The sequence below is a fragment of the Artemia franciscana genome, chromosome 2, assembly GCF_032884065.1.
Source record: "Artemia franciscana chromosome 2, ASM3288406v1, whole genome shotgun sequence".
Taxonomy (NCBI): Eukaryota; Metazoa; Arthropoda; class Branchiopoda; order Anostraca; family Artemiidae; genus Artemia; species Artemia franciscana.
Window position 1 is genome coordinate 16,579,689 of NC_088864.1, and position 18,474 is coordinate 16,598,162.

Here is an 18,474-nt window from a genome sequence, read left to right on the forward strand (position 1 = left end):
TGGCAATTTTTGCCAAGCATGGTATAATTTGCGCGATCCACTGGTTAGTTTCTTTTTTTTTATCCACGGTTTCTCGATGTAGGTTATATGAAAGCAATTGTGTCCTCGAACTTACGAGTTAAGATGCCTAATTTTACTCCCTCGCCTTACGAAAATCGCAATATAGGTAAGCGTGGTTTTTACGCCAGAGGGTGAGATTTTTAATTATATGCCAGTTATAGGGCGCGGTCAAGTTCTTTTACAGACGAGTATTTTTGCAGAATTCAAGTTGGGTGGCTGCAACAAAAGTATGCGAAGTTCACGACCCTGTATTGTTCATTGAAAAGCTTTCTTAAGGGAAGGCCACCCCTTCGTAATTGGCATCATTGAAATACTGAACGCCTCTAATAATTCTTCTTATTGTTGAGATTTCGGTTCAATTTCACAAACAAAATAAAGGAAAATATCGGGTTGCAAACTTAAAAGAAGAAACTGTAATCATCAATTATGTACAATACTGAACTATAGGGTAACAACTTAATTGGAAATAAACATTTTGATTGTTTAGCTCAGCCCAACAGTTCAAAATAGGGTCTTCTAACCTTTCAGACTGTGGGCTGGATGCATGGTTATGGACTATTGTGGTGCTAGGCAGAAAAGACAAATCTCTTACTGTTTTCCCCATTTCAAAATTCCAAGGACCTTTTCCATAATTGGAAGATCATATCACAACTCAAATGACATCAGCTCTACAAACAAAATAAGAAGCATTTTTTTTTTTTTTTTTTTTTAATGTGTTTGTGCTGTTGCATTGGTGATTTCTCTTTTCTTTATATATATGTTTTATATATATATATATATACATGTATATATATATATATATATATATATATATATATATATATATATATATATATATATATATATATATATATATATATATATATAGAAAAGAGAAATCACCAATGCAACAGCACAAACACATTGAAAAAAAAAAGAAAAAAAAAGAGAGACAGAAGGAGAGAAGGAAGACAGTTTTCCTACATTAGTGATTAATATAGATCAGCACTTGAATGAGGCCTTAACCCTATTCATCCATACAATCACATAGGTAAACAGCAACAGCATATATATATATATATATATATATATATATACAGGGCCTTTTCCATAATTGGAAGACCAAATCACAACTCAAATGACATCAGCTCTACAAACAAAATAAGAAGCATACTAAAGGCTACCAGGAACTTACGCAAGGGAGGGTGGCGGGGGATCTTGAGATTTGAACATTCTTTATGCTTAGCATATTTCAGCGGCTTTATAAATCCTTAAATGAATTCTTAGCGGCTATAGTAATGTTTGTATCTCATGAACTGCAAACATACGGCTATAAATAATTGAAGTCCAATTATTTCATTGTAATTAAGAGTGATCAGTTAGTAGGTGACTTTCCCTCAAATCTACCCTCTCCCTTGGCTTAATGCCATTTTAATCTTGTAAAATTTCTTTTGCAGGCCTTGGAGTGTTTGTGGGGACTAGTGTCATACATTTATTTTCTGCCTAATTCTTTACGAATAGACCTTAGGGTATCTTAAAAAGAAGAAAATAAAATAATTCTTCACAAAAACCCCATGCTAAAAATCCTATCTACCCTAAGATACAAAAAAACCTCTTTTTTTTCTTTTTTATCTAGAGGGGTTGATTTTGTTTGTTTGCCGTTTTCTTTAAGGAAACTACCAAAAAGGCATGCTTGAAATCTAAGACACTCTGTTAATTATTAAGCCTATTTTAACTAATTTATATAGAATTAGTACTCGTCTTAAGCACATATTATTTGCCTTTTTTATGTTTGGTAAATGACGACTTATACTTACTGACGACAAGACTGTTTGACCTATGTGATTGTATGGATGAGTAGGGTTAAGGCCTCATTCAAGTGCTGATCTATATTAATCACTAATGTAGGAAAACAGTCTTCCTTTTCTTCTTCTGTCTTTTTTTTTGTGTTTGTGCTGTTGCACTGGTGATTTCTCTTCTCATTATATTGACAGATATTAAACCAGATATTTGAGCAGAAAGTTTTTTTTTATGTTAATTAGCACAAGAAAGAGAATTAATAAAATGAATAATAAGGGACTTGCACGCCTTTTCGCTTAGATGAGTGACTTTGAAATTTCAGATACGCCTAGAAATGGTAGGCGATATTAACCAGAATGTTTTACCTACATGGAATATACGAAACAGAACTTTCGTGGAAAGCTTTTTTTTTTTTTAAACTCTCCTGTGAAAATTTGTATACAGGTAATTCTTAAAGCAAAATTTTAACCATAATTTGACGACATGAATTGAATGTGACGATCTAGCTTCAAACATGTCTAAACATTGGGTGTTAAGAACACCATCAGATTCTACCCTTGCCATTGTATTGTTGTGAGCTGAATCAACTTATCATCGTTCATCATGTCATAATTAGCCTAAAATTAGAGGCAAAACCCAAAATTGCTGGTGTTGCGAGCTCCAGCCAGAAACCGGAGTCGTATTTCTTATTACTGAGTAAATACCTCAGGGGGCTTAAACGTGTCCTAACACTGACATAGATCTTACAGATCCCATATATGCCATTGTTCTGTTATGAGCTAAATCGACTAAGAATCTTTCAGCATTTCACAGTTTAATCACAAGATTAGACCAAAACCAAACATTGCTGATGTTGGGAGTATCAACCAGGAGTCAAAGTTGCACTTTTTGTTACTAAGTAAATACATCCTCGCTAAACACGACCTAAAAACGACTCGTTAAAAATACTTCCTAAGTTAAACACGACCTCGAACTCCCATAGATTATCCCTAGAAACCTTTTTGAACAGCCCTAAAAAAAAGAAATATTTGGAGGTTTCTTTGTGGGTGGCAAAGTGGAACTTCGAATAGGGCTAACATTGAAAAAGTACTCACCTGTGGCAGTGTATCCTTTGACAGTGTGTCTCAGGCTCCTTAACGCAGGGGTATTTTGTAGCAGTAGTAGAGGTCAGCTTGGGTTATAGAGCCACAATCAAAAGAAATATTCAAGACATTACGGAATCGTGAAGGGGTAGATTTTTTTTTTGCAAAACTACAGCTGCATCACGGAAATATTTTTTAGGTCCTACTGACGGGAATCAAGAATATGTGAAGTGAATTTTCCAATGCTGATCTTCTTTTTTTTATTTTAAAAAATTAAATAGAATTAAAAAAAATTATTTTAAAAATAATATTCTAAAAAAATAATAAAAAACATATTAAAAATAATTTATTTTTTTAGATTAAAGAAGATAAAAAAAGAAGAATTATCACCTCTTGCACATTTTTAACTGTTTTAGCAAAAACTGAACTTGATTTTGTAATCAAACAGTTTGTGGCAACAAACTGTAAGTAAGGAGCGACTCGACTCAATATTAGCCGAAAGTTTAAAACAGAATTTTGATACAAATATATAAATCAAAAGAATTTTTTATGCTGATTCCAAACATGTAAAGTTCATTACATTTAATATTATACCCATCAAAACCTAAGAGACTAAGAAAATTTGCCCAATTTTCGAAAAAGGAGGGAAACAACCCCAAAAACTTAAGCAATCTTAATGAAAATCACACCAGCATTCAGAATATCGAAGAACTCTACAGTACAAGTTCATACACCAAAATGTGGAATTTTTCATTTTTGCTAGAAGAAAGATCACGGAAGCGGGTTTATTTGTTTTCTTTTGTTATTTTTTTCTCAGGGGCGAGCATATCGAACCGGTGATCCTAGATGATCGTGAGAGGGTTCATTTGATTGGAAATTAAAAGTTTTAATACCCTTTTTGTTTTAAGTGGACAAAAAGACTGGAGGGCAACTAGCATCCCCCTAACACTCCTTTTTTCCGCAAAGACACTCGATCAAAATTTTGAGATAGTCATTTGATTCAGCATAGTTAAAAGGTTCAATAACTGTATCTTTCAGGATGGTGTGGCCCCCATAGTCCCTGGGATAAGGGCTGTTAGTTAATCAATTTTTCCATTTTTCAAATATAGTATCTTTTATAGTGAAATATAGGGAATTTTGCGTTTGTGGGGGGGGGGGAGTATTTTCAGCATGGATATTTTCCGTAGGAAGAATTTTCCGAAGAGGGGATTTACAATGGACATTTTACACGGGGGGGAACGGGTATCTCCTGGCAGAATTTGTAAAACGGTCAGAAATTAAATAATTATACAATATTTTTAACAGAGAGTAAGAAGTAATGTTAAAACTTGAAAAGTGTAAAAATTATTCCGTATATGATAGGGGCTGCCCCTTCCTCAACCCTCGCTGTTCACCCTAAAGCTTGATTTTTCGTTACAATCCTTTAAGAAAGACTGTTCAAACACACGGGCTGTTGGATTTGAATGAGGTGTGTTTTTGAGAACTTGAAGACTTTAGTATAAAGATCGAGGGTTAAAGAAGGGACAACCCCCCTTATATACGGTATGATGTCTGTTCGTTTAGTTTTATGTTGCTCCTTACTTTCAGTTGAAAAGACTTTTGTCTTTATTTGTAAGAAAAACCGTAAGACCTACAAGGCAATAACACGCATTTTGCACAAATTGGTTAACTTCAATCTTAACTTCAAGCTTTTTATACTGGAAAGAACAAGATTTAATATTTGCTGTCATTTGTGCTTTAAATCAAATCCTATCCCCCTCAACTGTCCCTAATCCTAATCCACGTCTCTGATTAGCTCATCTTAATATAGTTTTCAAACTTGTAAAGATAAATTTGTATTAAATTTGTGATCATGGACCCAATGAATACTTACCTTCCGGTATAATGTCTCGTCTTTTCTTCGTCCACGCTACAACCGAGTCAGTGTCCTCACTAGATACGGTGCTCGTTGATTGGTGTACTAGTCTTGTTAAGGCTTGGACGCCTTTTTGAATAACTTCATCTAATTCTTTCTGCATGTCTCGCACCATATCTGATGAAGGGAATAGGTCCGGGAAACGATAGCTGAAAGACAAAATGGGATAGAAAAAAAATCAACTAAATTTCTAGGGTTCAATAATTCAACAGTTCTATAGCTCTTCTGAATGTTTGTAAAAAAAAAACCCAATTACTAGGATCATAAACAAGGCAACAAGTGCCTTCCGCAAAAATAATATAACCATGCGCAAGGTTCTCACCCATCACCCTAATAAAGCGTATTTCTTATTGATGAAAAAGCCGACCGCCATTACTACTACTACTACCACTAACAACTCACTGCAGCACCAAGCCACCTGAGAAACCTAAGCCCACACCTCTTCCATCCCAATCGATCAATAACTTCCTTCTTTACACCATCCCAGGAAGTCCCCATTTCCCTTTAATCTTTCCTCACAACATTCTCTCACTCCAACCGGGGATGACCTGCTTTTCGTTTGACCCTTGACGGTTGGCCGACGAGGGTAATCATTGGCAATCTATTATCCTTCATCCGCAGAACGTGCCCTAGCCATCTCAACCTTTCTCTCATATAGTCCTAGAAAGCGGGATTGAACTACACTTTTCGTACAGCCTACTGTTTGAGATACGGTCCGTTAGTCGGGTACCCAAGACAATCCGTAGTCAATTTCTCTAGAACACCTCTAGCAAATCTTTCTCCATTTTTCGGAGCGTCCAGGCTTCACAACCATACTTCACCACTGGCATCAATGTAGCTTCCAATACTCTGATCTTGGTTCGCAGACTTACCTTTCTATTCTTCAAAACTTTTTTTCAACTGTGAAAAAACACTCTGGGCCTTGGCTATTCTACTTTCAACATCTTCAATTCACCCAACGTCCTTAGTAAAAATACTACCTAGGTAAGCGAAGCTGTCCACTTACCGATCTTCCCGTTTCCCAAAATCACCTTTTTCCCTTCACTCATTCCTAGCCTTAGTGACTTAGTCTTCTTAACATTAATTTTCAAACCTGTTCTTTCGCCCTGTACTTTCTAAAAGTTCGTTCATTTTGCTAACACTTTCATCCAGGATGCTTAAAACATCAGCATAATGTAAGTCGAGGAGAGTTTCATTTCCCCATTTTAGTCCGTGTCCTCCCAATGCCTTTGCTGTGCTTCTAAGAACAAAGTCCATCAAAGCAATCCCTCAGGAAAATCTAAATTGGTGAAAAACTTGACCGTAATGTTCATGAGTTGTGCACAGAAAATTATATTACTCTATTCGTTGCAGTGGTGTAGCCAGCAGAAGCGTCTGGAGTGTCAAGAATAAAAAAAAATATGTGAAAACATTCAATTTGTTATTCAATGGTTAGAATGGAACTGATCCGTTAGGACTGCTAGTAGAACCCATTTTCCAAGGTGCATCGCACCACTCCCGAACCAAATTTTGATTATACTTCTCAGGTACAGATCCAGTACAGCCATCTGAAGAACCAGGACCCAACAATCTCACTTTCAGGTACAGGGAGGGGGGCACTGTAATATTTCAATCTTGTCATACATATTGCTTCTTTTACTAAATTTGGACATTCTGCTGTTAAATAAAAAATAAAAAACATTAATAAAGAGATAGAATAAAATAAAAAAGAGATTAAGTAAAGAGATAGAAGTCTATAAAAAAAAAAATAAAAAAAAAAAAAAATCATTTGATTTTCTGACGATTGATTCTGTGAAATAAAACCACCACAAGTCGTCATTGAAATTTTTTTAACCGTGATACAAACATTAGTAGACAAGAAGGTTTATTAAACTTGGTAGCACACATTCACAGTTTGAGAATGATACCCAGTATTTAGAATACCCTTTTTTACCCTTGGTTTAGCAAATCAATCACTCGCTCCAATTTGGTGACAAGTATTCAAATACCCTCTTTAACCCTTTGTAAAGAAATAAAAAGATTAGCGAATCTACATATCCTATCTAAGTATGATTTAACCCATTTTTACTCCCGGGCAATGAACAACAAAAGGCACCGCGATGAATATCAAAGAATTGAAATCAAGCCTGAGAAATAGTCAGACGAAATGGAATGCATTTGAAGAAGAAAAAACTTTAATTACTAGGCTAAGCCTACTCATAATCCTTTTACGAGCTGACACATTTATTCAAAGCGAATTGGAATTTAACAAAATTCCTAACTGAGTTTCCACCCTATTGTAACCTCATAAAGTGAATCACAATTATCTATTCTGAGATACAACCTTTTTAATGTTCACAAAACCTCAAACATTGATAGAAAGCATTGTTTCTATAGAATTATCACAGGGCATTTTCGTTAGAACCATACTATTTTATAACCATAGTTCACAGGTATCCCATCTAAAGAATAGCAATTATATATAACGTATCTTTAACGTAAGACTAACAATCAGTGGAACTAAGAATCAGTGGATGATTTGAAACATTGCAAGAAAAGCTATTATTACATGGATAAACGCCTGAGAGATAATAACCTATACAGAAATCTAGAACAATCTCCATAATCCTAGATGCATAATTATAATGAATTAGCCTGTTACTATGATCAAGGCCATGAATCCAGTGATTTATTGAATTTGATAGCTCGTAAGACTAATCGAAAGTAAAAACAGAAACAAAAATGAATAATAACAAAAGGTAAAAAGAGACGAATTTTAACAGCAGTGGTTAAGATCTATAAATAGGCTGTTACCAAGTTTTTTTATTTGGGGGGGGGGAAGCAATTTATTTCAAAATGTTTGGATATAGTTAACAGTTCGGGAGAATTTAGTGCTTCAAGGTTGGGGAACTTTTTACTGTGGTCCCAAGCCTTTTCCTTCTACGTATGTCCTTGCCTGTTACTTAGATCAAAATAATGACCTGTTGAATTATGGCACTTGCTAGCTGACAAAAGTAAAAAATAAAATAAAAAATAAATAAACAAAAACAGAAAAAGACAAACAGAAATCCGATAAAGATGAATTATTTTTAATAAAAGAGAATTGATAAAAATGAAATTATTAATTAAAAAGAAAAAACCAGATTCACGAATTAGCCGGTTAACATGATCTAAAGAATGCCTGGGTGATATAGTTTAGGAGGTGACGAGACAAGAAATAAAGACAATACAGCAAATCGGATATGTAACTCTTAATAAAAAAAAAAACAAACTGAAACTCGCTTTAAAGAAAAATGCTTAGTAAAATGCATTAGTCGAAAAAAATGAAAAGGGGATTTATTGAGTTTTAGATCTCATAAGATAAATCGTAAGTAAATAAAAGAGACAAAAGGAAAACAATAACAAAAGGTAAAAAAAAAAGATTTAACCGCAGTTGGCTAGATTCAGAAAATTAGCCTGTTACTACGATAATATACATGGGAGCTGAAAAAAACTCTTAAAAAAAAAATAAAACAAAGCAGAAAAGCAGAACAAAAAATTGAATGAGTAAGTTTTAACAAAGAAACTGAAGCTTTCTTTAAAGGGATATGTTTAATAAAATTCACTTGTTTAAAATGAAAAGGCAATTTACGGAGGCTGAGAGCTCTTAAGACTATTCGAAAAAAAAACGAGAAAAAAAAGATTAATAACAAAAGGTAGAAACAGGAAGATTTTAACAGCAGTTGACCAGATTAAGGAATTAGCCTGTTACTATGATCAGAATGACTGGATGATTTATGAAGTTTGGGAATTGGCGCCAGTTACAGAAATGAAAGAGATAATAAGACGAAACATAAATCAAATAAATAACTGTAAAGATATAAAATGAAATTTCTTACAAGTGTAAAGCTTAAAGAATTCCACGTTCAAAAACCAAAAGGGGATCTATCGAATTCAACCAAAATTAGGAGAAAACGAAAAAAATAATAAAAGTAAAAAAGAGGAGGAATTTAAGAAGAGTGGACTAGTTAAAAACAAAGTAGCCTGTTAATATAGCAAAAGCAATAACTCAGCTATTTATGAAGTTTTGAGGCTGAAAAGACCTTCAAAACAAATGAAAAGAGGCAAAAAATAGTGTATATGACTTTTAGAAAAGATACAGAAAATTTTCTTTATAAAAGCAGAGTAGTTTATAAAGCTATTGACAACCTTTATTGGAAGAAAAAGAAATTTAAGCGGATTAAAAAAAACTTTTAACCATTCGAAGGGAAGGATTTGAATGAAAAAAAATAAATTATGCGTCGAGTCTGGTTTCATTTTAATACAAATTTAATAGAGGATCGTAATTGAAAAGGTTTACATGACGTCGTTTGCCAAGCTGGAATGCATAGTCGACCGCTTTAAATTTGACCCGCTTTATCGATCGGTCTAATTCGTTCTTCTTTATCTTATTTGGTTCTCAAGGAACTTTGAGTTTTTTCTTCTTTTTTTAACGAGTTACATTTGTTTTCTTTTATTTTGCATTCAATAGAATAGAAATTCTTAGACACTATCCATTGGGTATATCAGTGGCGGATCCAGAGGGAACCCTGACTCCCCCCCCAAGATTTTTCTGTCGCCCTTTTATCATGTTTTTTTCTCTTTTTTAATATTTTCTTAAGAGTTCTCAAGGAACTTCGACTTTTTCTTATTCTCCTTCTTTTTCAGGAGTTATAATTACTTTCATTACTTCCAAAAATGACTAGATATTCAAGCTTTTAGTATCAACACTTTTTTCGCTTTTCGGATGCCAAAAAACCTTCATTGTAACTGAAGCCAACCTTCATTAATTGCTCATAATACTAAAAAAAAAAAAAAAAAAAAAAAAAAAAAAAAAAAAAAACACTACTTTCAGTTGTTCAACTCTCCTGCAAAGTCCATGTCGAATGCGTTCTCGATTGCCAGAGCAAAAATTATGTTAGATGGTTTTTAATCCACGGGCAGCCTACGGGGCAGGAGGTCTCCTGCTAGAAGCAGTAAGTAATGGATACTTTTAGAACTTGCCATTGTTACGATCTGCCCATAGTTTCTTATATTTTTCATTAAACTTGGGTTTTTTGTTTTCTTTCCAGTTTGAGGCCCCCGAGAAGTGGAATGCCTAAGTTGATTGACAAACACTGACTAAAGCCAAGGAGAAAAAAAAAGGTATTTCAGATATTCACCGGCAAATGTTGACCTTCACGAATACCGAACATTCACGGTAACATATACATATCCTGACAAATTATTCGTCCCTATAAAGGTTTGCCTGTACCAATATCTTCTAAAATGTTATTAGGCATCTGACAGGGACATATAGGGAGGAGGGAACTTGCCTACTCCTCAAATCTTAAAATTTTCATGAATTCTTGGAACTTCATTTGAATAATAAAATACGATTTGTTTACAATTATTGCTCTGCCCATCGGAAAAGATCCTGGGTATGTGCCAAGCCTCTGAATATACAATCTGTGTAACATCTTATAAAAGGACTATTTGGAACCAAGTTCCTAATTTTAGAGAAAAATCAGTTTGTATACGATGATATAATAATCCAGAAGGCAAATACAATGGAGCTTTTTCTGTGCTGGGAGTTCGCAAAAATAGCAAAAAGAATCAGGTGAAATTATAAAGGTATTTAGATAAATGACAAAAAAAAATATATTTCACTGGGGGGTTGGACTAGTTTAGTATTAAATTGCCAAATAGCCTTCTTTTTTAACAAAATTAACACAGATAAAACCCATAGAGCTGAATGGTTTTTAAATCAGGAACGAGCGTAAGGTTTTTCTTCAAAAGGCGTAAAATATTTAGGGGGAGGCGACTTCAAAACATCCACAAAAACAGGAGTAAGTTATAGAAAATATGGGTAAAAATATAAGACTGTGAGGTTTAGGAAGTTCCTGTAGCCAAATACCCATTCTAAATACAAGCCTAATCCGAATAACAAAGAAAGTCTACCGGGAAACCAGATATGCTTCAAGTTCAATTTTTATCTGTGTGGGTTGAATGTTTTCTTCATAATTTCTTGAAAGATTTGTAAGAGACAGATAACATCGTACTGTAGAGAGGCAGATATCGTACTAGATCGCTATGAGTCTAGTACGAGCTTAGTATAATACAAAAAACAAAAACAAAAAAAACAGCCATGGACTGCGCATACGTCGTCAAATCGACGTCTCAGTTGCTGTTTTTTTACAAGTACATTTAGAGGGCATGCCGCCCAACCTTGTGGCGCCAGGGATAGAACCCTGTGTCATGTATTTCCTAGCAGAACGTCAACCTATTGTGCCACCAGAGAATCATAAATTAATCATTCAGTAAATTTGCCAGTTATAATTCTGTGATTGATAACGATAAAACAAGCTGCCTCGAAGCACCTCACTTGAAGAATTTAAAATAACTGACTTTTATCACGCAATAAGCAAATAAAATTGAAGCATATAATAATTCTAGTTTCAGGCAATAATCAGGCGTTTGCGAAGGTGTAACTGATTTTAGTGTCTTTAAAAAAAGATCCTTTTATTTTTACGATACACGCCAAATATGATCCTTTCTAAGTTGCTTATGCTTTATGTTTCATTTACTTTTTTAATTATTATCTATTATCATTTCTCTCTTTGCCTTTTATCTTTAAGATACAATTTAAGTCTGAATATAATTGTTTTCAAATTTAAATTCCTCTTTGATCCTGACGATTTAGCAGCTTTTGCCACCAGAGACTGCGCTAAATATTTGCTCTAAATTTAACCCTGGCCAAACATAGCCTTGCAAATTAAATCCATGCGAAATTCTTGCTTGGCTTGGCCTTTTCGAGTTGATATCTACATAAACCTGCGTTGTGTGTGTACCCACGTAAGAGCCTTAAACCTCGATGTAGTCAGTGATGAGGTTTGTGATGTCAGTGATGTAGTCACGATGCACATTCACACTTCGAAAAGGTTCCATATACGGTAGTTTTAAATCCGTAAACGGGTGTGAAGCATTTAACTAAATAAAGAAAACAACAAGTTTTTTCAACTGAAAGTGAGCAGCAACATTATAGCTTAAAATGAACAGAAATCATTCTGAATATGAGGGTAGGCTTTCCCCTCCTCAACCCCTCACTCTTTCCGCTAAAGTTTTTAATACTTTAAAAAAAACTTGATATTCTAATTAAACAACCCTTGTGTTTCAGTAGAGTTCTAAAAGAATTGAAAAAAAGTCAAACTTTATTTTATACGTTGGAGTCAGCATAAAAAGTCTATTTTTTGATGTATCTACTGTTTCCATTTTGAAGGTTTTGGTTACTATTAGGCTGAGTCGCTCCATGCTTACAGTTAGCTACAAAGAACTGCTTGATGGAACAAAAACCAACTAATTAAAGTGAAATTATTGTTCAACTTTGGGAGGGGTTCTGACACCCTGTCTCAGGTAGGTGGCAAGGAAGGTATGAGGGGCAACAAGGTTAGGACCGCCCCTCCCCCAAACCTGTTTCTTTCTTTACAAATTCCCCCGTAACTCCTTGAAAATTTACCTTTTCTGCACTTCCCCAAATCCCTTCCCCCTGAAAAAAATTCCACCGTACGAATCCGTATTATCTCTCGTTATTTCATCAATTGCAGAAGGTACGGCTCAATGAGCTTCCTGGATTGCAATCGACAGTCTCTGATCTTTTCCTTTGCAATACTGACTAACAGTTGTCGTCGTCTACTGACTTGATTCTGCATTTTTTTTTTTTTTTTTTGCTCATCCTTTCTCACACAGGTACTCAGGAAGAAAAGGGGAAAGGTGCTTTAGTACCAAACCGCTCCTAAAACTCAATATTTTTAGAAATATCCCTATAATTTCCATAAAGCTCACCTTTTCAGACTTCTTTCAAATCCCCTCTTCCCCGCTGTAATCAGACAAATAAGCAGGCAACTTTTTCTGAAGAGGGGGAGGGATAATAAAAAAATTGATTATTCTTGAATGAGGGTGAACTTTGCTCAAAAGGAAATTTTAAAGAAACCTGCGGATTTAAGTACAATATTCAAATAAGTGAACAATTCTCAAATGGACAGATGATATAATTTATAATTAAGGACTATGGTTTAAAAAAAAATTATATCTGCTGAATTTATTGTTCATGACTTAAAGACCTGATATCGAAATTTCCCTATTGTGTTAAAACGAAAATCCTGGAGGTAAGAATGCCATCTAACAAAATTCTTTCCGCTCTTTCAGACGGTTAATGTGGGGACTCGGTGCGACCCTTTGTTGCAACAAGCAATTCAATCCAGAACAAAACAATTGACAACAAAATCGATAGTCACACCCTCTTGGAACAGCCCTTTTCTCTGTTTTCACATTTTTTTTTATATTCTTAATAGTTCTTATTGGAAACCTGTCATCAGTAGAATCAGTAGATTTCTAATGTTTGAATCTTTACGGACGAAAAGCGTTGGCAAATTTAACTAGTTAGTTTTGGTCATTTATTTTCAGGGCTCAACGTGGCAACACTGATGGAAGCGTGTTATTCCCCCTAAAACCGTCGTAATTTCGAGACAACGGTTTTCTTCGAAGATCAAGGTTTTCAGGTTTGAATAGTCCCAAGATGAGTCCAGGAAGCAAGACATATTTTATCTTGATTTCGTTGGACCTTCACAATAGTATCGACTATAATCAAAACAGATAAGTGTTTTTTTTTTTTTTGACTGTTAGAAAAGTTCACTTCTTTTTTTATTCTTGTTTGTTTAATTGCTCAATTCACCGTTCAGTTAATTTTTTTTTATTTTTTCTTGATTCTCCAGTTAATTTCGGGGCTATCCAGGGTAGCCATTAGACCCAATTTTGCTTCTATCAAATTTCTTTGACTTCCTCTCTTTTTTTTACCTCTTCGTAGAATCACGTTTGCTAATGATGCTGTTAATTTTTGCTGAGACACATAAAAAAAAAACCTGAATCATGTCTTAAATATTAGATCAAATTTGAATATGAATAAGTTTCTTAATATAAATCAATCAAAGCGTTCAGGCACACACAAAGAAATTTTCTCTTTCAGCGAAGGTCTGAAAAACAAAATTTATTGGATAGTTTGAATAAGAACCCAGAAATTAGAAAAAAATTTAGAATTTCGGAAAAGGGGCTGGATCCTGAGCCCCATGTCACTACTTCTTATGCTTTTGAGGTTCGTAACAAATCATAATCGTTCTCTAGTTTTTGGCCCACATCGAATTTCTTGCAGGCGCCTGGGACTTTTATTGGACGAGAAAACTAAGTTTAAAGGACATAAAAGGAGCCAGAAGTGAGGAAATAAGACAGTTATCAAATAAGAAACGAAAATTAAAAGAGCCACCTATTACACAATATTTTCTTTCAGGTTCATTCTATGTTTTATTAATATTTTTCTGTTTTTTACATTTGTACTTTTCACTATTTCTAGATATTTTCCTCTTGCCTTATCTTGCACTGAAGACAAATAATCAGAGGTATCTGCAGAACTAACTACATGTTTTCTATTTATTCCCTAGCTCAAAATGTTTCTTATTTTTTACCTTTCTGATAATTCTGTTGTAACCTATGGGGTGCCAGAATTTATACAACTTTTTTCCTGTCATTCTTTTATCGGGATTAAACCAGGATATAGTCAGGAATAAAGTCACATTTTATCCTATGATAAAAAAACATTTATTGATTTTAACTAATTATACAATTTAATTATGTAATTTTGATAAATATAATTGTTATGAATACAGACATTTAGCTACCACACCAGAAATATGCGCAAGAATTGTTTCCGGGGCGAGGAGGGAATGGCTTTGGTCAAGTAAAACTTCGAAAAGAACCAAGAAATAAGCAAGTGGATTCAAGAAATGATAGAAATAATCTTATAGTTTCAGGGGGAAAAAAGCCCCAATACCCTTTGTAACTTAACTACACCGTTGAAATCATTAATGAACATCTGTGTAGCTAAGTGATTCGCAGTAAACAAGGGATATTTTGCATTTAAAGAGAAATTCATATTTCACAAAGATGAACAATTTTCTATTATTATCCACTTAAAGTCTACAGTTCATAATAATCAGCCCGTCTTAGTGGTTGTAAATAGTAAATCCTAATTGTCTTAGTAATGATCGTTAAGAGTTGCTCTGAGCCAGACAACAACGACATGGAAAAATCTCATTATTAAAGCCTCAACAATCACATTATGAATATGCAAAACAGGCCCGTGTTCTACCGACAGTCTATCTGCTTTTTTTACGGTAATACCATATTTAGTCGCAGACAATGTTTTCGTTTTGGTTGCATCTTACAAGACAAAAACTGTTTTATTAGACTTGAATAAGCTGTTTCTAATTGAAATTGAATCCCTGTTGAACAGGTACCATACAGCGGTTATGAAGTTTTTTAAACTGATTTCAAATTGGCATTTAATAAGTAAGTTCTTGTTCTTGAGAAGATTGATTACTGAACTTGTCAGGTCTTTCGACTTTGAACACATATATTGCTTACTGCTGTTGAATATCCAGGAAGGACTAAAAGGATGCAGCCTCAGAGGTAAAAGGTATACAGCCATGGACAAATGCATAAGAATGCACATCGCGGGGTAAAGCACATTCCGACACACTTTCAGAACTGAACGGGGGGGACGGGTTAAGTTTCTTTAAATTCCCACAAGTGTATCTTTTGAATTTCCCGTGAATTAGGATGAAATTTTAAACAACCCTGCTGATTTAGTGAGGGAATTTTAGGTGAATTTTAAACAACCCTGCTGATTTTTAAACAACTACATTACAAACCTGCTGATTTTAAACAACTAGGCGAATTTTAAACAACCCTGCTGATTTAAGTGAAACATAGGAATAAGGGAAAAAGTTATCCATTTCCAATTGGTCGAATGATATAACTCATAGGTGTCAGCTACGGTTGAAAAGAGATATATAGAGGTTTTTACTATCCATGAGTTGTTATTATCTATTAACAATAGTTCTAACTACAATTAAAATGGATTATCAATGTTTTTACCTAAGAGCGCAGTCTCAAAGGTATACAGTCATGTAAAACAGCACTAGACAGCACATTCTCCACCACCGGGAGAGCCCCTTGTTGTAAACTGCCACCAAGCCTCTTTACACCAAGTTTGGCAAACTTTTTGTCACGATTGGTACGCTTTCACCATGCAAAGCTTGTCCATGCAAAGGGTTCTAGGCGTTTACCCCCCCCCGCGGGAAACACCTAACCCCTGTGACAATATTCCCCGTGGAAAATAAATTCCTCCTGAAAGGAGATTATTCCCAAAATTTTCTCCCCACTGAAAATTCCCCCAGACAATCCCCTCATCCTGCAAAAAACTTCCCCGCGAAAAATGTCCGTATGTTTCCCAATAACAAATATTATTAGTAAGCAACGGATAAATTACAAAACATAAAAAGGCACTTAAACTTCTACAATGGGGTTCTCTGATTGTTTTGTAGTTAGGGAGGGAGTGAGATACCCCAAAGGATGCATTTTAATGCCAAAACATCCGAGCTCTCACTGGCGATCAGATAAATACAGAATTAGTCCCAAGGGAGAAACGAGGAGAGAGTGAAGGTAGAAATTGATGCATAATCTAATCCTGATTACGGCCCATGGCCGTAACCAGGATATTGTTTGGGAAAAAGGGGTACAAGAGAAACTTTAAAAACGAATCCAAAATGCGAAATTGATAACTACTTCCTTATAATTTCCGGGAATATTTCTGGTCTACGCTGTTATTACGAAAGTAAAGAGTAGCGTTAAACCCCAAAATGAGCAGAAATTATTCCGTATAGGAGGGTGGCTACCCCTTACTTATCCACACCTCCACTTCATGGTCACAGAAACTTTGGAGGGTGGTCATTAGATCAGAAAATGAGAGTTTTAGTGTTTCTTTATAAGTCGAAATTGATTGAAGACCATCCAGTCACCGAAATGTATTTTCCAGTGGGTATTTCCGCGGAGGAGGGGGGAGTGAACACCAGCCAAATGTAAAGACCCCTCCCCCTATATCGGACCCCAGTAGCCAGAGGAATAGTAGCTAGATACTATAGTGGTATGTTAAGAAACTGAGGGAAATTGCCAGTCCGGAGGAATCCCGGTTGAAGAGTAAGGACGGGCCTGAGCAGTCCCAGTTAAAGAGTAAGAACAGGACCTCAATTAGTGATAGAGTGTTAACGTGAGATAGAATATGTTGAGTGAGTTAAATTACCATAAAGTAGCAGAAACGCAAAAATTCGTGACCTTATTGAAAAGATTAAATAACTTAGAAAAGGAGACAATTCAAAATACAACAAATTAAAATTGCACAGAGTTCATTGTAATTATTTATGTTTTAACTACTTTTTGCTATTTTTCGAATTCCCGTCGCAAGGGGTATGGCAAGTTCTCAGCCTAGGCAAGTGGGCATAGGAAATAAAACAGAAAAAAGGATGAAATGTGCTACTTTTTTGACATTTATGGGCAGGTGCAGATAAAGAATCAATGTCTGGGAAGAGGGTAACCAAAAAAACTTGGGCTCCTCACTGGTATTTTTGCCCGTCCATCTCTGTAATTAGTGCTACTTTGGACCTTCTGGGTGCCCGTAAGACTACCCCCTGGATCCGCCCCTGTTTATGGGACACCTAGCTCCCCTATAGAACAATTATTTTATTGCCTTCAGCAGAGGGAACCACTCCCTGGAATTAAAAAAAAGATAATTTTCACTTTTAATTGTCATTTTAAAAAGTGAACATCGATCCTTATGGATAATATTTATAACAAAATTGAAGCATTATATTTCCTGTTCATCTCGTGTATTTTGCGTTTGCCCTTTATATTTGATCAAATAATATGAAAAAATATTTTTTCAACTGAAAGTACGGAGTAACATTAAAGCTTAAAACGAACGAAAATGTTTCGATATATTAGGGGGTTGCACCCTCCACCAATACCTGGCTCTTCTACGTACTTTATTCTTTATTTTAAGTTGCAGTATTTTTCGATCCCAGTGAAAGTGAAACAATCACAGATAGGGCCCCAAACGAATTTTTTGGGGCTTATACCTATACTTAATTTTTGGGAAATTATGTCAAAAATGTGGTATCATCTTTGCTTGCATTAAAAGAAACCAGCTTCGGAAAACATCGGAACTTGACAAAGTTCTGGATCTTTTTCTAATTAGTAGCTACTTATCTTTAATCTCTTAAACCAAATTGGCCTACCATAACATAAAGAATGAAAACGATCAAAAATGGGGTTTTTAAAGTTGTTCGTTAGTATCCGCCGATGGCAGTTCATATTTGTTTGGATTTTGTGCAAATCGCGGATATCGGTGAATAACTTCCTTTACTGTTGTTAGGTAATAGATTTTAATTCATATAATTTTTGTTCTTTTATTAAAAAAAAGTAGAAAAGTAGAAAAAGAAAAAAAACTATCAAAAAAGTATATTGAAAAGTAAAATATAGTGGTCTGTTTTTCTGACGCTCAACCCTAATGAATTTAAAAAAAAATGATGAAAGTATAGTACTTAATTCACCAAATTATGGAAACTACAGAGGTACTTTACCCCCACCTCCTAATGTGCAAATATATAGCTTAAATTTATTTGTAAAAAAAAAACATACTTAGGTTCTACTTAGATGAAGAATATTAGGTAGGGGTATTTCATACAAGTACCAAAAATTTTTTTGGCAAATAATGTA

The 18,474-nt window shown here is 34.7% G+C and overlaps 1 protein-coding gene across 2 annotated transcripts in view; it reads right to left on the bottom strand.

Annotated features, from left to right (window-relative positions):
- Nucleotides 1-18,474, bottom strand: part of LOC136037939 (ATP-dependent RNA helicase SUV3 homolog, mitochondrial-like) — a 377,602-nt gene that overhangs the window by 117,467 nt on the left and 241,661 nt on the right. For both annotated transcript variants that reach the window (XM_065720820.1, XM_065720811.1), the window contains exon 10: nt 4,795-4,985. In XM_065720820.1, coding sequence (XP_065576892.1) covers nt 4,795-4,985 — 191 coding nt within the window. The remainder of the gene's footprint in view (nt 1-4,794; nt 4,986-18,474) is intronic.